The sequence below is a fragment of the Solanum verrucosum genome, unplaced genomic scaffold (assembly GCF_900185275.1).
Source record: "Solanum verrucosum unplaced genomic scaffold, falcon-dt-bn FXZP01000049.1, whole genome shotgun sequence".
NCBI classification, from domain to species: domain Eukaryota; kingdom Viridiplantae; phylum Streptophyta; class Magnoliopsida; order Solanales; family Solanaceae; genus Solanum; species Solanum verrucosum.
In genome coordinates, this window is record NW_026020221.1 from 4,294,082 (window position 1) to 4,310,118 (window position 16,037).

At 34.3% G+C, this 16,037-nt stretch overlaps 4 protein-coding genes across 4 annotated transcripts in view; 3 read left to right on the forward strand and 1 right to left on the reverse strand.

The window, feature by feature from the left end:
- The window catches only part of LOC125830853 (dihydroxy-acid dehydratase, chloroplastic), a 275,530-nt gene that overhangs the window by 70,266 nt on the left and 189,227 nt on the right, over positions 1-16,037 (forward strand). The window lies entirely within an intron of this gene.
- LOC125830891 (stress-response A/B barrel domain-containing protein HS1) overlaps positions 1-16,037 on the forward strand; it is a 241,399-nt gene that overhangs the window by 38,396 nt on the left and 186,966 nt on the right. The gene's annotated exons all lie outside the window — the stretch shown is intronic.
- LOC125830876 (hydroxyethylthiazole kinase) lies at positions 508-2,908 on the forward strand. The gene is made up of 2 exons (XM_049510058.1): positions 508-1,029; positions 2,415-2,908. Exons 1-2 carry the CDS (start codon positions 550-552, stop codon positions 2,802-2,804), a joined length of 870 nt encoding a protein of 289 aa, XP_049366015.1. The 5' UTR covers positions 508-549; the 3' UTR covers positions 2,805-2,908.
- LOC125830854 (chaperonin CPN60-2, mitochondrial) lies at positions 4,323-10,796 on the reverse strand. The gene is made up of 18 exons (XM_049510034.1): positions 10,644-10,796; positions 10,474-10,498; positions 10,244-10,375; positions 8,163-8,322; positions 7,866-8,041; positions 7,300-7,395; positions 6,801-6,905; positions 6,599-6,685; positions 6,432-6,521; positions 6,261-6,341; positions 6,107-6,175; positions 5,878-5,955; positions 5,684-5,779; positions 5,421-5,520; positions 5,231-5,334; positions 4,998-5,103; positions 4,816-4,894; positions 4,323-4,666 (listed from the first exon to the last, which is right to left on the reverse strand). Exons 1-18 carry the CDS (start codon positions 10,679-10,681, stop codon positions 4,567-4,569), a joined length of 1,722 nt encoding a protein of 573 aa, XP_049365991.1. The 5' UTR covers positions 10,682-10,796; the 3' UTR covers positions 4,323-4,566.

A 16,037-nucleotide genomic window follows, 5' to 3' on the forward strand; every position in this document is an offset into this window, starting at 1 on the left:
GATCTAAGGCCCAACTCTCAACTCTTGATCCTGACATTGATCTTGAGACTCAACTATCGAAGTGAGGTTGAGGAAAAGTAGAAGTTAATCGAAGAAGTATTGGAGAGAGGTAATTAGATAAAATATGAGTGCATCCTATCAAAAACATGATTTTAGATAGAAAGATATGAAGGTCGTGGCCTCGTGGGTAAGGATAGAATATTAATAGGTAGTTAAGAATGGTTGCGTACTAGCCTTTTCATATATTTAGTTGGGTGATAGTATAGAGCACCATGTCGATTATCGTATTAGCTTAACCACGTAGTCTTTGGTTATAGTACCTAATATTACCTCGTATTATTATAGTTCTTACTTTTGATGTCTCTGTTTGTTATATTATGATATTGCTACGCTATTTTCTTCATTTTTGTACTTGAACTTATTGCACTCGAATTAAAGGACTTTCAAAAATAACAATTTATTATCACTCCGTAAATCTAGTGATATATACTCTCTCTTTTGCATAATCCAATCATCCAAACAGAGTTATCAGCTCGCTTATACACTCCTATGGAAGAAGACAAAAGTACTAACACCATTGAACCCCAAAAGGGAGCTCAACAAAACCCTATACATTGGCCCAAACAAGCATGGACCCATTTCGAATTAGTTCGTCAAAAATCCCCATTAGTTCAATGTATAACCAACTTCGTTTCAATGGATTTGATGGCCAATACTCTGTTATCCGCCGGTGCATCGCCGGCGATGATTCATTCCGTTGAAGAAATCCCAGAATTTACTCCAAAAGCCCTTGGAGTTTGCATAAATGCCGGAACCCTCGCTCCTGACTGGCTACCCGGCATGAAATTGGCGGCACAGGTGGCGAATCAATCGAAAAAACCTTGGGTGCTTGATCCTGTAGCTGCCGGTGGGTCAAGTTTCCGGTTAAAGGCGTGTTTGGAGCTACTTGCTTTAAAACCTAGTGTTGTTAGAGGCAATGGGTCTGAGATTCTTGCTCTTTTTAAGGGTTGTGTTGACTCAAATTCGAAGGTAACACAATATTTTTGAGTATCAATTTTGGCAAAATATTTATCTCCTCCGGATCTTATTATATATCATAGTTTAGTTAAGTGATAATTGTGTATGTTTTAACATATGTGATGATGATGCATTCAGTGGCGAGTTAGAATTTTCGTTAAGGAGTGTCAAAATGTAAAGTAGTAAACCCATGAAGAAGCCAAGGGACCTTAGCTACGACACTGGATGTATTAATTGGTTTGGTATAAACACTAGACGGGAGTAATGTTTTACCATCAATTTAATCTTTGCTGGTGTGCTGACATTATGTCCAGTGTTAGGAGTTTTTCAAGTCTGAGATTGAACATGAGTAGAAAAACACTGAAGTATTGTATAATAGGAATGAAACTGGTCAAATAGATAGTAATCTATAAGATTTTATAAGACATGGTAATTGTTGTTTTAATTGAATAAATTCCTAATGGTTTCTCTTTCATATGACAATCAAGCCAAAATGAGTCCTTTATCTGGTGATCTTTTTTTTTCCTACTTGGAAGATGCTTAGTTTTACCAAAGGCGGCATTTTTTTTCAAGATTTGATGATATCAGGTCTCCAAATTTTGGTCTTTCCTCGTATGACCTACAATTACCTTATATTTGATATTACTGATGTAAGAATGGGAGGAAGAGAAGAATCTTCTTCCATTTATGCAAAGTTAACTTCTCTTCAAATTTCTTATTTACTGTATTTTCTTATGCTATAGTCGGAAACTTGTGAAATGGGGTATTTCTGCCTGTTGATGGTATAGGCAGAGTGGTAGTCGAGAAAATCTAAAATAGGTTGAAATTGATTTAAGTTCAATATATGGGTTGAGAAAATTGGTAATACATTGTCGTACTAAGAGTCTATCAGAAAAAGTAGGGGTAAAAGGTTGCGTATATCTCACCCTCCTCAAACCCCACTCGTGGGATTACACTGGGTATGTCATTGTTGTTGTTGCATATGGGTTGGGGAAAAATAACTGGTCTCATGAGTTAGCGGGTTAGATGGTTTAACAATTTTAGTAATTATATGCTAATATGGCTAGTTATGGACAGATTAATATACAGAAGATGAAATCATTAAATGAAGAGCAAGTAATCTGATGAAATATTCATATTGTTTGATTCGTCTTCTTTTAGGACAAATTTTGCTACCAGTGGTCATAAACATCAAGGCGATATACACTTGATTCTGTTGCCCTTTTCTTTTTAACCTCTCCAAGTTAAAATTTAGAGAAGTTGATAGGGAGATTAGTTCTTTTTGATACGCAAATATTTGTTTGTGAGAACTGAGAACACGCCGTTACTGTATTACAATTTCTCATCCATTGATTGTGCTCATAATGTCTCATCTGTTTCAATTTGACTGATTTAAGGGTGCAGATAGTGTACATGGTTCAAGTGATGCTGTTGAAGCTGCTAAGTCTCTTGCTCAACAAAGTGGTAGTGTAGTCGCTATTTCTGGAGCTGTTGACTATATCACAGATGGTGATAGGGTTGTTTGTGTTCATAATGGGGTGCCTATGTTGCAAAAAATTACTGCTTCTGGATGTTCTGTCACTGCCCTCATTGCTGCCTTTGTCGCAGTTGATCCATCCCATGCTGTTGAAGCAACAGCTTCTGCATTGGCTATCTTTGGTGTCGCAAGTGAAGTAGGGATGGACATGGCTAGAGGTCCAGCTTCACTGCGGACACTGTTGATTGATTCGTTATATGGACTTGATGAAGCTACTGCACTTGGTCGAGTAAGAATCAACCGCCTTTAATGCTTTTAGAGGAGAAATGAATGTGTGCATGTCATTTAGATCAAATGTGAAGTTATATAGCATCAAGTATATGTCGAATCATCAGCTCATGTCATTTTACTTGGTTGATTGTAACATCCTTAAATCCGTAATAAAAGCATGTGTATTATGTATCAGACTGATTTTCATTTTGTCATTCCTGTAGAAAACTGGTTTTAGAATGTGGATTACCATCGTGGCTTAACCACTTAATCATACCTTATAATAGTTTGTAGCTTGGTATCCTACTTCTACTACTTGTTTGCTGTAGACTTGATATAAGAGAAAAGAGGCATTCGTCGAGGGATAATTATGGAGTATAAGGAGATTGCAGTAGGGCTGGGTAGCTCTCTTTGTCTCAATTTTGGCGGCCAAAATTGTGACCTCCAAAATTTTCTGAGATTCACCCTTATGCAGTGAGATTCACCACGTAACAACTTGGCCCGTAGAATGCGGGCATGAGGAGCACTTTCTAAAACTTGTGAGCTATTTAGGATTGTAACTATTGATGAGGAGCTACTGGACATCTATGTGCCATTTTTTGGTTTGGGGAACACAAATAGGTTTGGTGTTCTATGTAAAAAACTGTTTTAAGACTTTTAGCTTTGCTGCTTGGTGAGAGCAAACACGACGACTTCAACGGGGAAGAGCACAAAAGCAAAGATGTGAAGCCTGTGTTACAGGCAGAAGCAATGTGAAGACAGAAAAAGATTGGTTTTTCCACACAACAATCCACAATGTTTTGCCAGTGACTGAAAGCCGCAACACGGTGCTTCCTATCCTGTACACTCCAAAGAAGTTAAGGCTGTCACCATATTCCCCTTTTTCCATCATGGCTGTGAATGCCATCTCATCTGAGCATTCCAGTCTTACAGAGCTTGCAACGTATTCTCGTTGAGCTTTGCCAACATTTTGGGTGCCCAGCTCAAGTGAAGAGGTCAAGAAATCGTCAATAGCAGTGATTGTTCTGGAGGTCTGAAAACAAGAGGTCTCGCGAAGGGGACTTAGTCACTGTTGCCTAACAGACCCGTGGTTGGCCTGGCTGTTGAGTTACTGCCCATGAGACCAAGACTGCAAGGTTGATGGCAGCAAATAGAACTGCAATAAGGGAAGATGATGATTGCCTAAACATTGAGATTTTTCTAACTTTATTGTATGAAGATGTTTTTTTTGGTTAAAGTGAGAGCTTTGGTTTTCTTGATTTTTAACACATCAACTTCCTTTTGTTTCTGTTCATCATAATGGAAAGGGGAATTATGTTTAAGGTTAAAGTCATTTGCAGCCCCTTAAAATTGTCCGCAATCCTCCCACAAAAAATTGCACATTCACCAAATATTTGATCTCACAAGTACAAACAATTTCATGGCAACATGTATATCCAGGATACATCAGATTATACCTATGAATATCACAACAGAAATTTGGCCATTTTACTCCAATTATATATCCAATTGGTACCGGGTATCCTGTATATGATATTAGCAGTCTCTCTGCGATTCATTTATACTAACTTCAAAAATTCTTGGAATTCAGAATGTCACCGAGAACAAGAAAGTGGATTAAAAATGAGGATGCCGCATTATCTTGCAAATATTACAAGTTCTCAACCTACAAAAACATGAATTCACATTCATCTCTTGCTAGTGTTACAATTGAGGTACCATGAGCAACAACCTTAAGTTTCTTATTCTGTGGTGCTAAATTGTATGTCAGGCAACTTGAATCACTGTTCTTTGCTAGTGCATTAGTAGTCCATACCACCACCAGGCATAGCTGGAGCTGCCTTCTCATCCTTGGGAAGCTCAACGATAACAGCTTCAGTTGTAGTTAATAAAGATGACACACTGCATACAACAAAAACAGTAAAAGCACAAGTTTAACTTCTATACAAAGACAATGTAGAAAAGCTTTCACACTAATAAGTTTCTGCAGATAATAACTTGCCAAGAGAGTAAGTAAATTGGAAGACGAAAGGATAAAAGAGTATGCTCACCTAGCAGCATCAACCAGGGCCGTCCTAATTACTTTCAATGGATCAATGATTCCTGCTTTAACCATATCAACATATTCACCTGTTGCATAGATGACATAGAACGAGATTAATTTTTAGTTTTTAGGAAATAGAATCATTTATCAGGTGGAAACTCGAAAGGAACAAGAGATGAGCATTCAAACCTTTTGCAGCATCATATCCAAGATCCGGGTTATCCTGCTCCAACAATTTGCCAACCACTACTGATCCTTCCACCCCAGCATTAGAGGCAATTGTATATACTGGTGTCTGCAATTAGAAATTCATTCCAAAACATTACTAATTATGATTTGACAACTACTTATTCCTGAGAAGTGATACTCTTAAGGAATCTAATCTGCAAATGTGATAGCAAAATTTGTTAAAATGTTAAGACCTTCAGAGCGTTCTGAATAATTTGAACACCAATCTTCTGATCAAAGTTGGCTGTTGGCAATGAGTCCAATTCTTTTGATGCATAAAGAAGTGCAACCCCACCACCTGCATGACAAGAACCGGATTAGTCTCCCACTATAGGTTCTTAGGTGAGACGGACCAGGCATGAAGAGACATGAACATGTAATAACCTGGAAGAATTCCTTCCTCTACAGCAGCTTTTGTGGCATTCAAAGCATCTGTAACTCTGTCTTTCTTCTCACTAACCTCAACTTCACTAGCTCCTCCTACCTGGCAAACCCATACTAATTCAAATTAATATACCTTCTACAATTCTTTTTTGATTATTTGCGAGCATAGACTAAAAGTTGCAAATTATTTATAAGATGCAAGGGATCCTTTTCTCTGCATACTTAGCTTCTCAGAAAATACAAACTGCAGTTAAATTGCATACCTTCAATACTGCAACACCCCCCGAAAGCCTAGCTAGTCTTTCTTGCAATTTCTCCTTGTCATAATCAGACGTGCTCAGTTCAATTGCTGATCTAATCTGTCAATACAAAGAGCACAGCATATGGTCAACCCCACAATTTTGGATAATATGGTGTATATATTGATGATATAAGTGCAGATGTACACAAAATATACCTGTTCACATCTCTCCTCTATGGCCTTCTTCTCACCCGCACCATCAAGAACAACGGTGTCATCCTTGGAGATAGTCACCTAGAAAAAAAATTAAATGCCATGAGACCAAAGAAAAGCAGAAAAGTTCAGCAGCACAAAATAGAAAAACTAAACAAGAATTGCAATAGTACTTTACTTGCACCATTAAATAATACCAGAGAGCAGGGATGCACTTGTTAAAAAAAAATACCTTTTTGCATTTTCCCAGCATGTCCAACTCCACATTTTCAATGTTCATTCCAAGTTCTTCCGTTATGACCTATCATGCACGGGCAAGAAATGTGGGTGATGCATGAAGAAATAACAAATATCTTATACAGGAGCATACCAGAACAGTTCCTTACCTGGCCTCCAGTTAAAGCAGCAAGATCTTGCAAATTAGCCTTCCTGTTTTCACCAAATCCTGGAGCTTTTATGGCGCAAACCTGTATTATTTTCCGGTATAATTAGCTGAACAAAGTGTTATACAGACCATCAACAAAGAGAACATGTTTCTACTCAAAGCAGTAAATTACCTTGATTCCAGCACGAAGCTTGTTAAGAATAAGCGTAGCGAGTGCTTCACTCTCCACATCTTCGGACACAATTAGGAGGGGCCTTTGTCTCTGAATATATGAAGTAAGAGTAAGAAACAACTCCAGAGGTCATAGTTGAAACTCCAAGAATCTCAGAAGAAGACTACCTTCAAAGCCAATTCTAACACTTTCACAATAGCATTTATGCTTGAGATCTTTTTCTCGTGAATAAGAATAAGTGGGTCATCCAGCTCCTGTCAGGTATGAAAATAGTTGTGAGTTCAAATGAAAAAGAGGCTGGCTGTAAATATATAAGACTGCCACATCAGTCATGCAGCTGAGTTAATATTTGACAAACTAAAGACGTACACATTTCTGATTCTTCTCATTTGTGATAAAGTATGGGGATATGTAGCCCCTGTCCAACTTCATCCCCTCAACAACTTGCAAATCATTAAACAGTGTCTTTCCATCCTGCATGATATTAGAAATGAATCAGTGTCCCATCTATTTTCATGAAGGAAATGAGTTAGTGTGACATCTTTACAACAAGATTTCATATGATTCCAACTCAGTTATCACAAAGTAAAAGGATTATCCAATATTATTATCTGAGTAATAAAAAGACTGCCAGAGTTCCAAATGTCAGATTCTTGCGTAATTTGTATTATTTTTTTTTGCTATTACCAACTCAAATGGATCAAATGACAATAAGTTTTGGGGTACATCTTCTCCTCTTTGAGAGTACATCCGACAAGGCATTAAAGAGATTAAGATTTTACCAGACCAGAAACTTAAGAAAAAGTTCAAACAATTATGGCAAACAAGACCATGCACGTAACATTAACAGTATCAAGAAATCACTTACTTGAATAGTGATGACACCTTCCTTTCCTACTTGCTCCATAGCCCTAGCAATTATCTCACCTATTTCTCTTTCTCCATTTGCAGAGATTGTACCAACCTATCAAAGGGTCATAATATCATAATCTTATTGGAAACGGTGCAGCAGGAACACTTTAGAGCAGAAGATTGATAACTCGTTCTGTTATCCAGTGCATTAGTGTTTCAAAATTATTCCTTGCACCGAAGAGCAAGTTAGATTCTTCTTTTACCCCCTCAATTATTCTTGCAATATCAGAATCCTAGTGGAAATAAGACAGCACTGACAACTTTACCAAAAAAAAAATATGACAGAACTGACATCTAATACACTGCATCAGAACATTGGTATCACTTTCTTAAAATGAATTCCTCCCCCTGCCATTTTTGCGTGTGTGTAGGGTGGGGTCGCGTGGGGTGGGGGTGGGGTGGGAGTGGGGAGGGGGGGGGGGAGGCCAGAGGAGCCTGCTGCTCAAAAATATTGACGTTTCAGTACCAGAAAAGATCCCCTTCGGACTGTGATTCATAAAAGTTCGAAGCTAGCAAAGATACCTGGGCAATCTCCTCGGATGTGCTTATCATCCGTGCTCTGCTTTTCAGGTTTGTTACCACAGCATCGACAGCCATCGTGATACCTCGTCTAAGATCCATTGCATTCATACCAGCAGCTACAGACTTGCACCCTTCAGCAAATATTGCTCGGGTGAGGACAGTTGCACAAGTGGTACCTGAAATACAGAGCTAGTGTTAAACTCAAGCAGAGATGTGATAGATTTAAAGAACTAACAATCAAATTAACAATCAAACCAGGCACAAATGAGAGAAGGAGCACTATATATGAAATCTTACCATCACCAGCAGCATCATTAGTGGCATTGGCAACTTGCTTTACAAGGCTGGCACCAACATTTTTTATTTTGTCCTTGAATTCGATGCTTTTTGCAACAGTGACACCATCTTTTGTCACCTTGGGTGCACCCCAACTTTGTTCAATCACCACATTACGACCCTTCATAAATAAACATACAACATTAGTCGTCACCTAGTGAATTCATTCTCAGCAAAATCGAGAATATATTGGTGGTGCTCCACTTTATATTTTGTCCCCTGTGAGTATATTACATCAGCATATAGAAATCTTGCTTGTCCAATCATCCTCCAACCTCAAATGGTACAAACAAGGAGAGAGAACTAGTAACATATTTCACTTTTAATTGAAAGGGAACAATCAGATGCTAAGCTTTCCAACATCTTGATTATAAATTACTCGGGGAAGAAGAGTCGTAACCAACAACAACCAGCAGAACTGATAATATTTTTAGTTGAGACAATCCCACTAAGCTTCTTTTAAAGGAGGCAAGTCACTCTAAGTCACTTTCAATTGCACTCTAACAAGCATGAAAATTAGATCGCTTCTAGATATTAAAATGCTTAAAATAGACCTAATTGTCTCGGACTCGGGTGCGGGTGTACGATACGGATGCAGATCTAGCGGTCAGATCATTCATGATGTAAATTTTAAGATGCGAGGATACAGATACAGGTATGAATACAGGTGTGGAGATTCGCCTAAAAATAATTCAAATATCTAAAAGTAGAGTTATAAAACCTAAATTATGAGATATTAGGTGGAGAACTTGAGGAGAAAATACTAATCAAGAGAAGAATCCTAAAAGGAGATAAAGGAAAAGGAGCAACACAGAAATTTCTATCTACAAGGTATTCTATTTTCTTGAATTTCACCTTAGCTTTTGTTTTGATTTCAGAAATCATTGAATATGTCGGGAATTTCTTTGCCAATTTTGGTCAAAGTACCCAAAACTATTTGATCATATCGAGTACAGATCCCACACCCACGTCGTGTCGACATAAGTGCCTCACCAAAAGTGAAGAACCCGAGCAACTTAGATATAGACGGTGTAAGGGTTTGGTTTTAATGATGACAAAATGTAAATGTTTTCTATGTATGCAGAGGATTGCACAGCTTATCATATAAGCTCTTTTAAAGGAAATCAAGGAAAATAGCTATATGCAAATACAACTGTATGGAAAGGAATCAATCAGCATCTCATAAAGAAGGAAGGAAGGCATATCGAGTAAGTAGAATTAAATAGGAAGATTCTGCACCAATCAATGCCCAAGATCTCAAAGCAGTAATCAAGGTGCAATCAAACATCTACGAAACAAAGTACCAAAACACATATCTCTCGCTGAAACCTAGAAGCTATTCAAGCCTTTTTGAAGACTTACCAACAGAGGAATATGAAAGATATGAACTTGTTCTGGGGAAAAAGATCATCTAAGTATCTTCCCAAGGATCAATTCTCTTGGGTTGTCATATCAGTCAAAGACCTCAACGGCTAGATCGAGAAACTATTAAAGGAGACGTTAAGAAGATATACACTTGTAAGAAATAGTTGTGTATTCAAAAGAGAGGAGAGGAAAATATCATTGGTGAGACATTGTATCAATCAAGAGTGAAAAGATAAGAGTATACGCGTAGAAACTACGACATACATAGAACACCCTTCCAACTCAAGGAGACTGGACTAAGATTCACATAGGATCCAACCAGTATAAAACATCAAACATCTGGTGTCGTTCTACTATGTCTTTACTTTTCAAGTTCTTTAATTTTACGTATCTCCTTCTGTATCAGTCGAATCATCTCTGAGACACCGAAAATAAGAAGTCAACTCACCCCCCTCCCCCCTCCCCAAATCCTCTTGCACTTTCAGACAGATCGTTTAGTAGATTTTTCTAGAACATCCATCACAATACAAATCAGAGCAGTAAAATGTACTAACATACACACGTCAAAAACATAATATCCAAATCACTAACAACAAGAACTTGAAATCAATGTTTAACATGAGTACTACTACTATTATAACTCCAATTACTCATCAATGGGGCATTAAAAAAGTAACCTTTGGACCCATAGTGACTTTAACTGCATCAGCAAGTTGCTCAACTCCTTGAAGCATCAGTCCCCTAGCCTCAACTCCAAATTTAATATCCTTAGCAGCATAGTTTCTGCTCCAATTCAACCTACTACAAACCTGCATACAAAATCATCTCAAAATACCAATCCAATCCCAAAAAAAACACATTCTTCATTAAAAATGGCAACTTTTCTGATCTACAAGCAAAAAACTACCTGTTGGGTGCTGCTTCTTGCAACCCTGTACAAACAAGAAAATGGGTATTTGTTAAAATCAAGATTTACTTAAAATCTAGTTCAAATGATACACAATTACACAAAGAACGCATTTTTATGCATAGTATACAGATGGGGTTTGAAAAAAAATTGAAAAATCAAGAAAATACCTGGATTTAGAAGCAAGTTTTGCTGCAAAACGATACATAATTGTACAAGAAATTTTTTGCAGCTGAGAAAAAGAGAGAAAAACTGAAGAGAGGAGATATGACGAAGTTGGGCTTATTTAGAGAAGAAACAAAGAAGGCTCTCGAAGAAACAACTACTAGGGTTTTAGGGTTTTAACTTTTATTATTTAATTAATTAATTATTAAAAAGAGAAAAACTTTTGAGTTATAAAATGAGTTTTTTGCGCACACAAAAAAAAAAAGTTTGCTTTTGCTTTCTTTGCTTTTTAATTTACTAATTTGAAATGAAAATTTTCTAGTTTGGAGAAAGAGAAACAAGAATTTGTTGAGGAGAATAATGAGGAAAGAAATTGTAAAAATGTTATTTTTATCTTTTACTTTCGTTCAAAATGGTTGGAAATAGAGTTCATCCACGAGGGGTGTTTTTAAGGATTTTTATATAAATATTTATTGAATTAAATGAAGGTTATTTTCACTTCATAGAAAACTTCTAAGTTTGATTTTTTGTGTTATCTATTGCGTATATATTTACGTGTTTCAACAAAAATGAATTTTTATTTTTCGAAAATACCTTTTGTGCATTTGTTACTTATTGGGTGGTGCTTTAATTTTATATAGAGTGTGATTAGTATGCTAGAATTTATTTTTGGTATTTGTAGATCATTTTGTTGTGTAATAAGGTAAATATCAAAGAGCTTATAAAAGTGGTGTTAAAGTTATTTTAATTTATTCAAAACTAATTAAAAAAATTGGTGTGTGTTTTGTTTTACCTAAGCATATTGTTAGTCTATGTTAAAGTCAAGCTTCGATCACGATTGTTTGTCGCTCCTAACGTTATTTTATCACATCTCTTAGGATCTAAGTCAATATTGATCTCTTAATTTGTCGCGATTTAAGTATAATATTGTCATGAAAGAAAATTTTTTTAAATATATTTCACTATCATACCATAATGATATATGAATTATTTTTTAATAGTTACAACTTACGAGTGTATTTATCTTTCCCCAAAATAAAGAGATGATTTTATGCTTGGAGGAATATTTAAAAGTTGTCTACGTTGGATGTATACAATAAATCACACTACATAGGGCACATCGAAGAAAACACTCTTTATTAAGGATTTTTTTTATATAAACTCAAAAGTCAGGACTCTAACCTAGTGACAAATCTAAAAATTTTACCAATTAGGTTCAACATATGAAGAAGAAAATTCACAAAAAGGTTAATAAACTAAATTTTATTAATTAAAATTTAATTAATATATAATTATTATTCAATTAATATTTTATTTTATTAAATAAATGATAAAACATATATAATTTAATTCAAATAACCCTTCTATAAAAATAAACACACTTTATTGTTGGACCAAGGGCTGACATTTGTTTAGTGGAGTCAATTGTTTATTTATATATGTATTTTTCAGAAGACCAATCAAATATATCTATACATATCGTGTAATTTTTCTACGAAGTAGGTGCATATGAACCCTCTCGTCCGGACCTACGCTCAAACCACAAGGACTTTATCCGGATTGCACTCTTCCTATAAATAAATATACTTTGCTTAACAACTTAATGCGATAAATCGTGTTTGGTTGGTTGGTCAATAGGTAGAATAATGAATGTCGTTGCTATTTTAGGTAAGAATATTATTATACATAAGTGAAATGTACCATAAAAGATCGTGTCTAGAAAAAAATCAGACTGCTATAGTAAAATATTTTATTAACAAATGGTTATTATAAAACAAATCTATTGTATTTCATGTTGATTTTCTTCTCCACTCCCACCCTCGATCCTTTGCACCTCTGATCTCCTCATTTCCTTCGCCTCTCATTCACTTCAACTATATCTTTGTTTGCTAAATTATATATAAATATTTAAAATTATTTTTTATTAATTTGCTAAATACTAAACACAATACTTATTTTTCAGAGAAAAAAAATTATTTTATATCAAAGGCTGAAGGTGTCAAATGAGTGGGAATTGAGCTAAATTTAAGTAGGCCAAATTAAATTTACCAAAAAAGAAATAGTCAAAATAAATAATTCTATGAATTAATTTTGACACCTCTAATAAAATAAACTCTAATAATTTTTTGTATGAGTCTAAAGAGTAGTGAAAAAGATGCAATTAAAAGCAAGCATGGTCTAAGCAGCCCTCACAAAGCTAGATGTTGTCCTATCAATAGATAAGATGATAATTTTCATATTTATATTTTCAATTTGATTTGAGATCTACTATATTAAATTAAAAATATTTTAAAATAGTGATAGATGTAAATCTTAATATAAAAAATTATTTTAACAATTTTCTTAATATAATCTCTTAGATATTTGCATAAAACATCTTTGCATAGGTGGATATTTCCTTTTTATCAAATTTCTATTTATTTCTACAAAACGTGTAGCATTAATAATATCATCAATTAATTCAAACATTAATTTAGTATTCATAGCATCAAGCTCACGGTGGACAAAATGGTAAATACAGTACACCAAAGGCCTTTTCCTCTTTAAATATTTCATTCATTAAGGCAAAGAACAATTAATTATAATTAATTAAGTTATTTATTATCTTACCTAGATTTTAATGAAGGCAAAAATCATTTTGATTATTCATCCCAATATAAACTAGTTAATTGTCACAAAATCTTTTTATAATGAATGTGATGGAAAGCTTTTGCATTTTACTTATCAGTTATCACCTTATATATCATTCAGAGGCTCAAACTCGAGACCTCTAATTAAAAATAAAAGAGTAGTTATTGTTGAAGAATAATGAAGCTGACGATTGGAACATGTCAAAGGAACAGATCCAACGAAGCTGACTGACGTGTCTACAACAAGTGTTGATGAAGAAGGAAGCTGGCGATTGAAACATGTCAAAGGAACAGGTCCAATGAAGCTGACTAACGAGTTTACATCACTGTTGTAGAATTAGAGTCGCACTAGGATTAGACTACTTATATTAATTAGGATTATATTACGACTATGATTAGATTACGATTAGGATTATAGTACAATTAGGATTATAGTACAACTAGGATTAGATTATTTATAATTGCATTATTATTATTAAAGTAGTAATATGTATTGTAGCAGGACTCTAAGTTAACTAAACTCTACAATTCTCTCCTTATATAAGGAGTATGTACTCAACAATTTTAATCATCAATTGTCATATAGGACTCAAATTTCCATGTAGGATGCCACGTAGGAAGTGTGTGTCTATTTGTTCAACTTTAGATAAGTTTAAGTGTCTACTTGTGTACACCCAAACTTAGAGAGCATAAATGTGAACTAAAACCAAATTAAATGACATATTTATGTATTATGCCTATTTAATACATAGCATCATTTTCATTTCAAAATGCAGCAATAAACATTGTATCCACACACATACAATATTTTATCCTAATTGAAAATTGTGTGGATATAACATTTGATTGTAATGGTATGTATATGTATGTGTGTCCAATTGTATCTTTATGTATTGTTTTCAAAATAAAAGTTGAATGTATATGTTGTCAACTGTATATGCATTTTCAAAGTAGAAGTTGAATGTATGTGAAGATATCATTTGTATGTGTGATCAGAGGCGAATTCAAAATTTGAACATTTTGGATGCATCAATATTAATTATCTTAGCTCAAATATGAGCTCTAAGATAAACTGAAAATAAAAAGAGTGAAATAGCACTGTAGCTAGATTCAAACCCAAGTCTCGCGGGAGGATCCTCTAACTTATGCTTTCATGAGTGTACAATTTTAGATAAACTATTCATATTTCTCTCTAGTAAATGAAGAATTTGTTTAAGTTGTTTCAGACAGAGGAGGATCAAAAGATAGGTTTTATGAACTATCTAGCATTTTATGGATAAAATTTGATTCCAATTTCCAGTAACAGATATCAAATACAGCCTTGTTTTGTACAATTGCTGCAACAAGTGTTTATAGACTAACGAGTCAGCCGGTGTTTGGTGTGAGGTATAAGGTATAATAATCTCAAAATAAAATCCATGTATATTATCCTGTGTTTGGTTGGAGGTATTAGGTGATCTTTGGATTATTTATCCCACCATTTATATCTTAGTGATGGGATAAGTTATCCCAGTTTTCATATACAAGATGGAATAACTTGTTCCCAATCAAACGACCCCAAAGTTCAGAGGTGAAGTCAGAATTTTAATCTTAAGGGTTCTAAATTTTATAAGGATAATTTCAAGGGTTAATAACTAAGTTCTAAACTTAATATTTGTACATATTTAATACCTTCCTAATACAAATACACAATTCAAATAAAAATTACTGAGTTTGACCGAACCCGTACCCGGGCTTCTAGCTCCACCCCTACCTAAGTTTACAAATGATGGGTCTTTCTTGTCCAAGTCAAGAGCTTTCTCATCAAGGATTTCTATTTTGTTGCTCCGTATCTAAGTTGTTAAATAGTATTATTATATTTCAAATGGGTGAAAATCATTTTCATCCCAACTTTATTTTAAAAATCAAACTTTTCCCTCGACTTTGAACAATAATTAAACTTCCTCCTTTATTCTAATTAAAAAGTTTAAATGCCTATTATATCACTACAATAAATATGATATATAGCTACAAAATTATTAGCTATGACATCAAATTCGTCACTAATTGTTCGCTTTTAGTGACAAAATTTACTTTTCGTGCTTAAATATATGAGACACATACTTTTAGTGACGAAACAAAAAAATCGTAGCAAAGTTTCATCTACTAAAGTTTCCCACCAAAAAATTAATTGGCGCCATTTGTTAAGTAGTGTTAGTCACGAATTTAAAGTTATCGGTGACACATTATTTCGTCACTAATAATTTATCTAATTCATGACAAATTATTTTGTCTTAAAATTTATTGATTTTTTTACCCAAAAAAATTTCATCTAAAAAAATATGTTGTTACAATATCGACAAATTCGAATTCGTAGTTAAATATTATAAGTTTTAGCTATAAGAATTTATCTTTAATTATGATATTTATTTTCGTCACTAATAGTATAAATAATTGGTGACAAAGATTTTATTGTCTCTAAACAATCTGTGATTTAGTGACAATAAAAAAATTGTCACAAAATATGTAAGGTGTTAAATAGCGACGACTTAAAATTTGTAGTGAATAATTCAACTATTTGCTACGAAAAAAATTCATAGATAAATACAATTTTTTTTGCTACAATTGTTCATAATTACAAGTGACAACTTACAAAAAGAATAATATAAGTGTTTCGTAAGAAATAGACAGAGTCCTTTTGTTAATTGGCGAGGAAAAATATTAAAATCAACGAATTCGGTCCATTTTGTAAAAATGAAAAGGTTCAATTCATGAATTTTCTTAAATTAC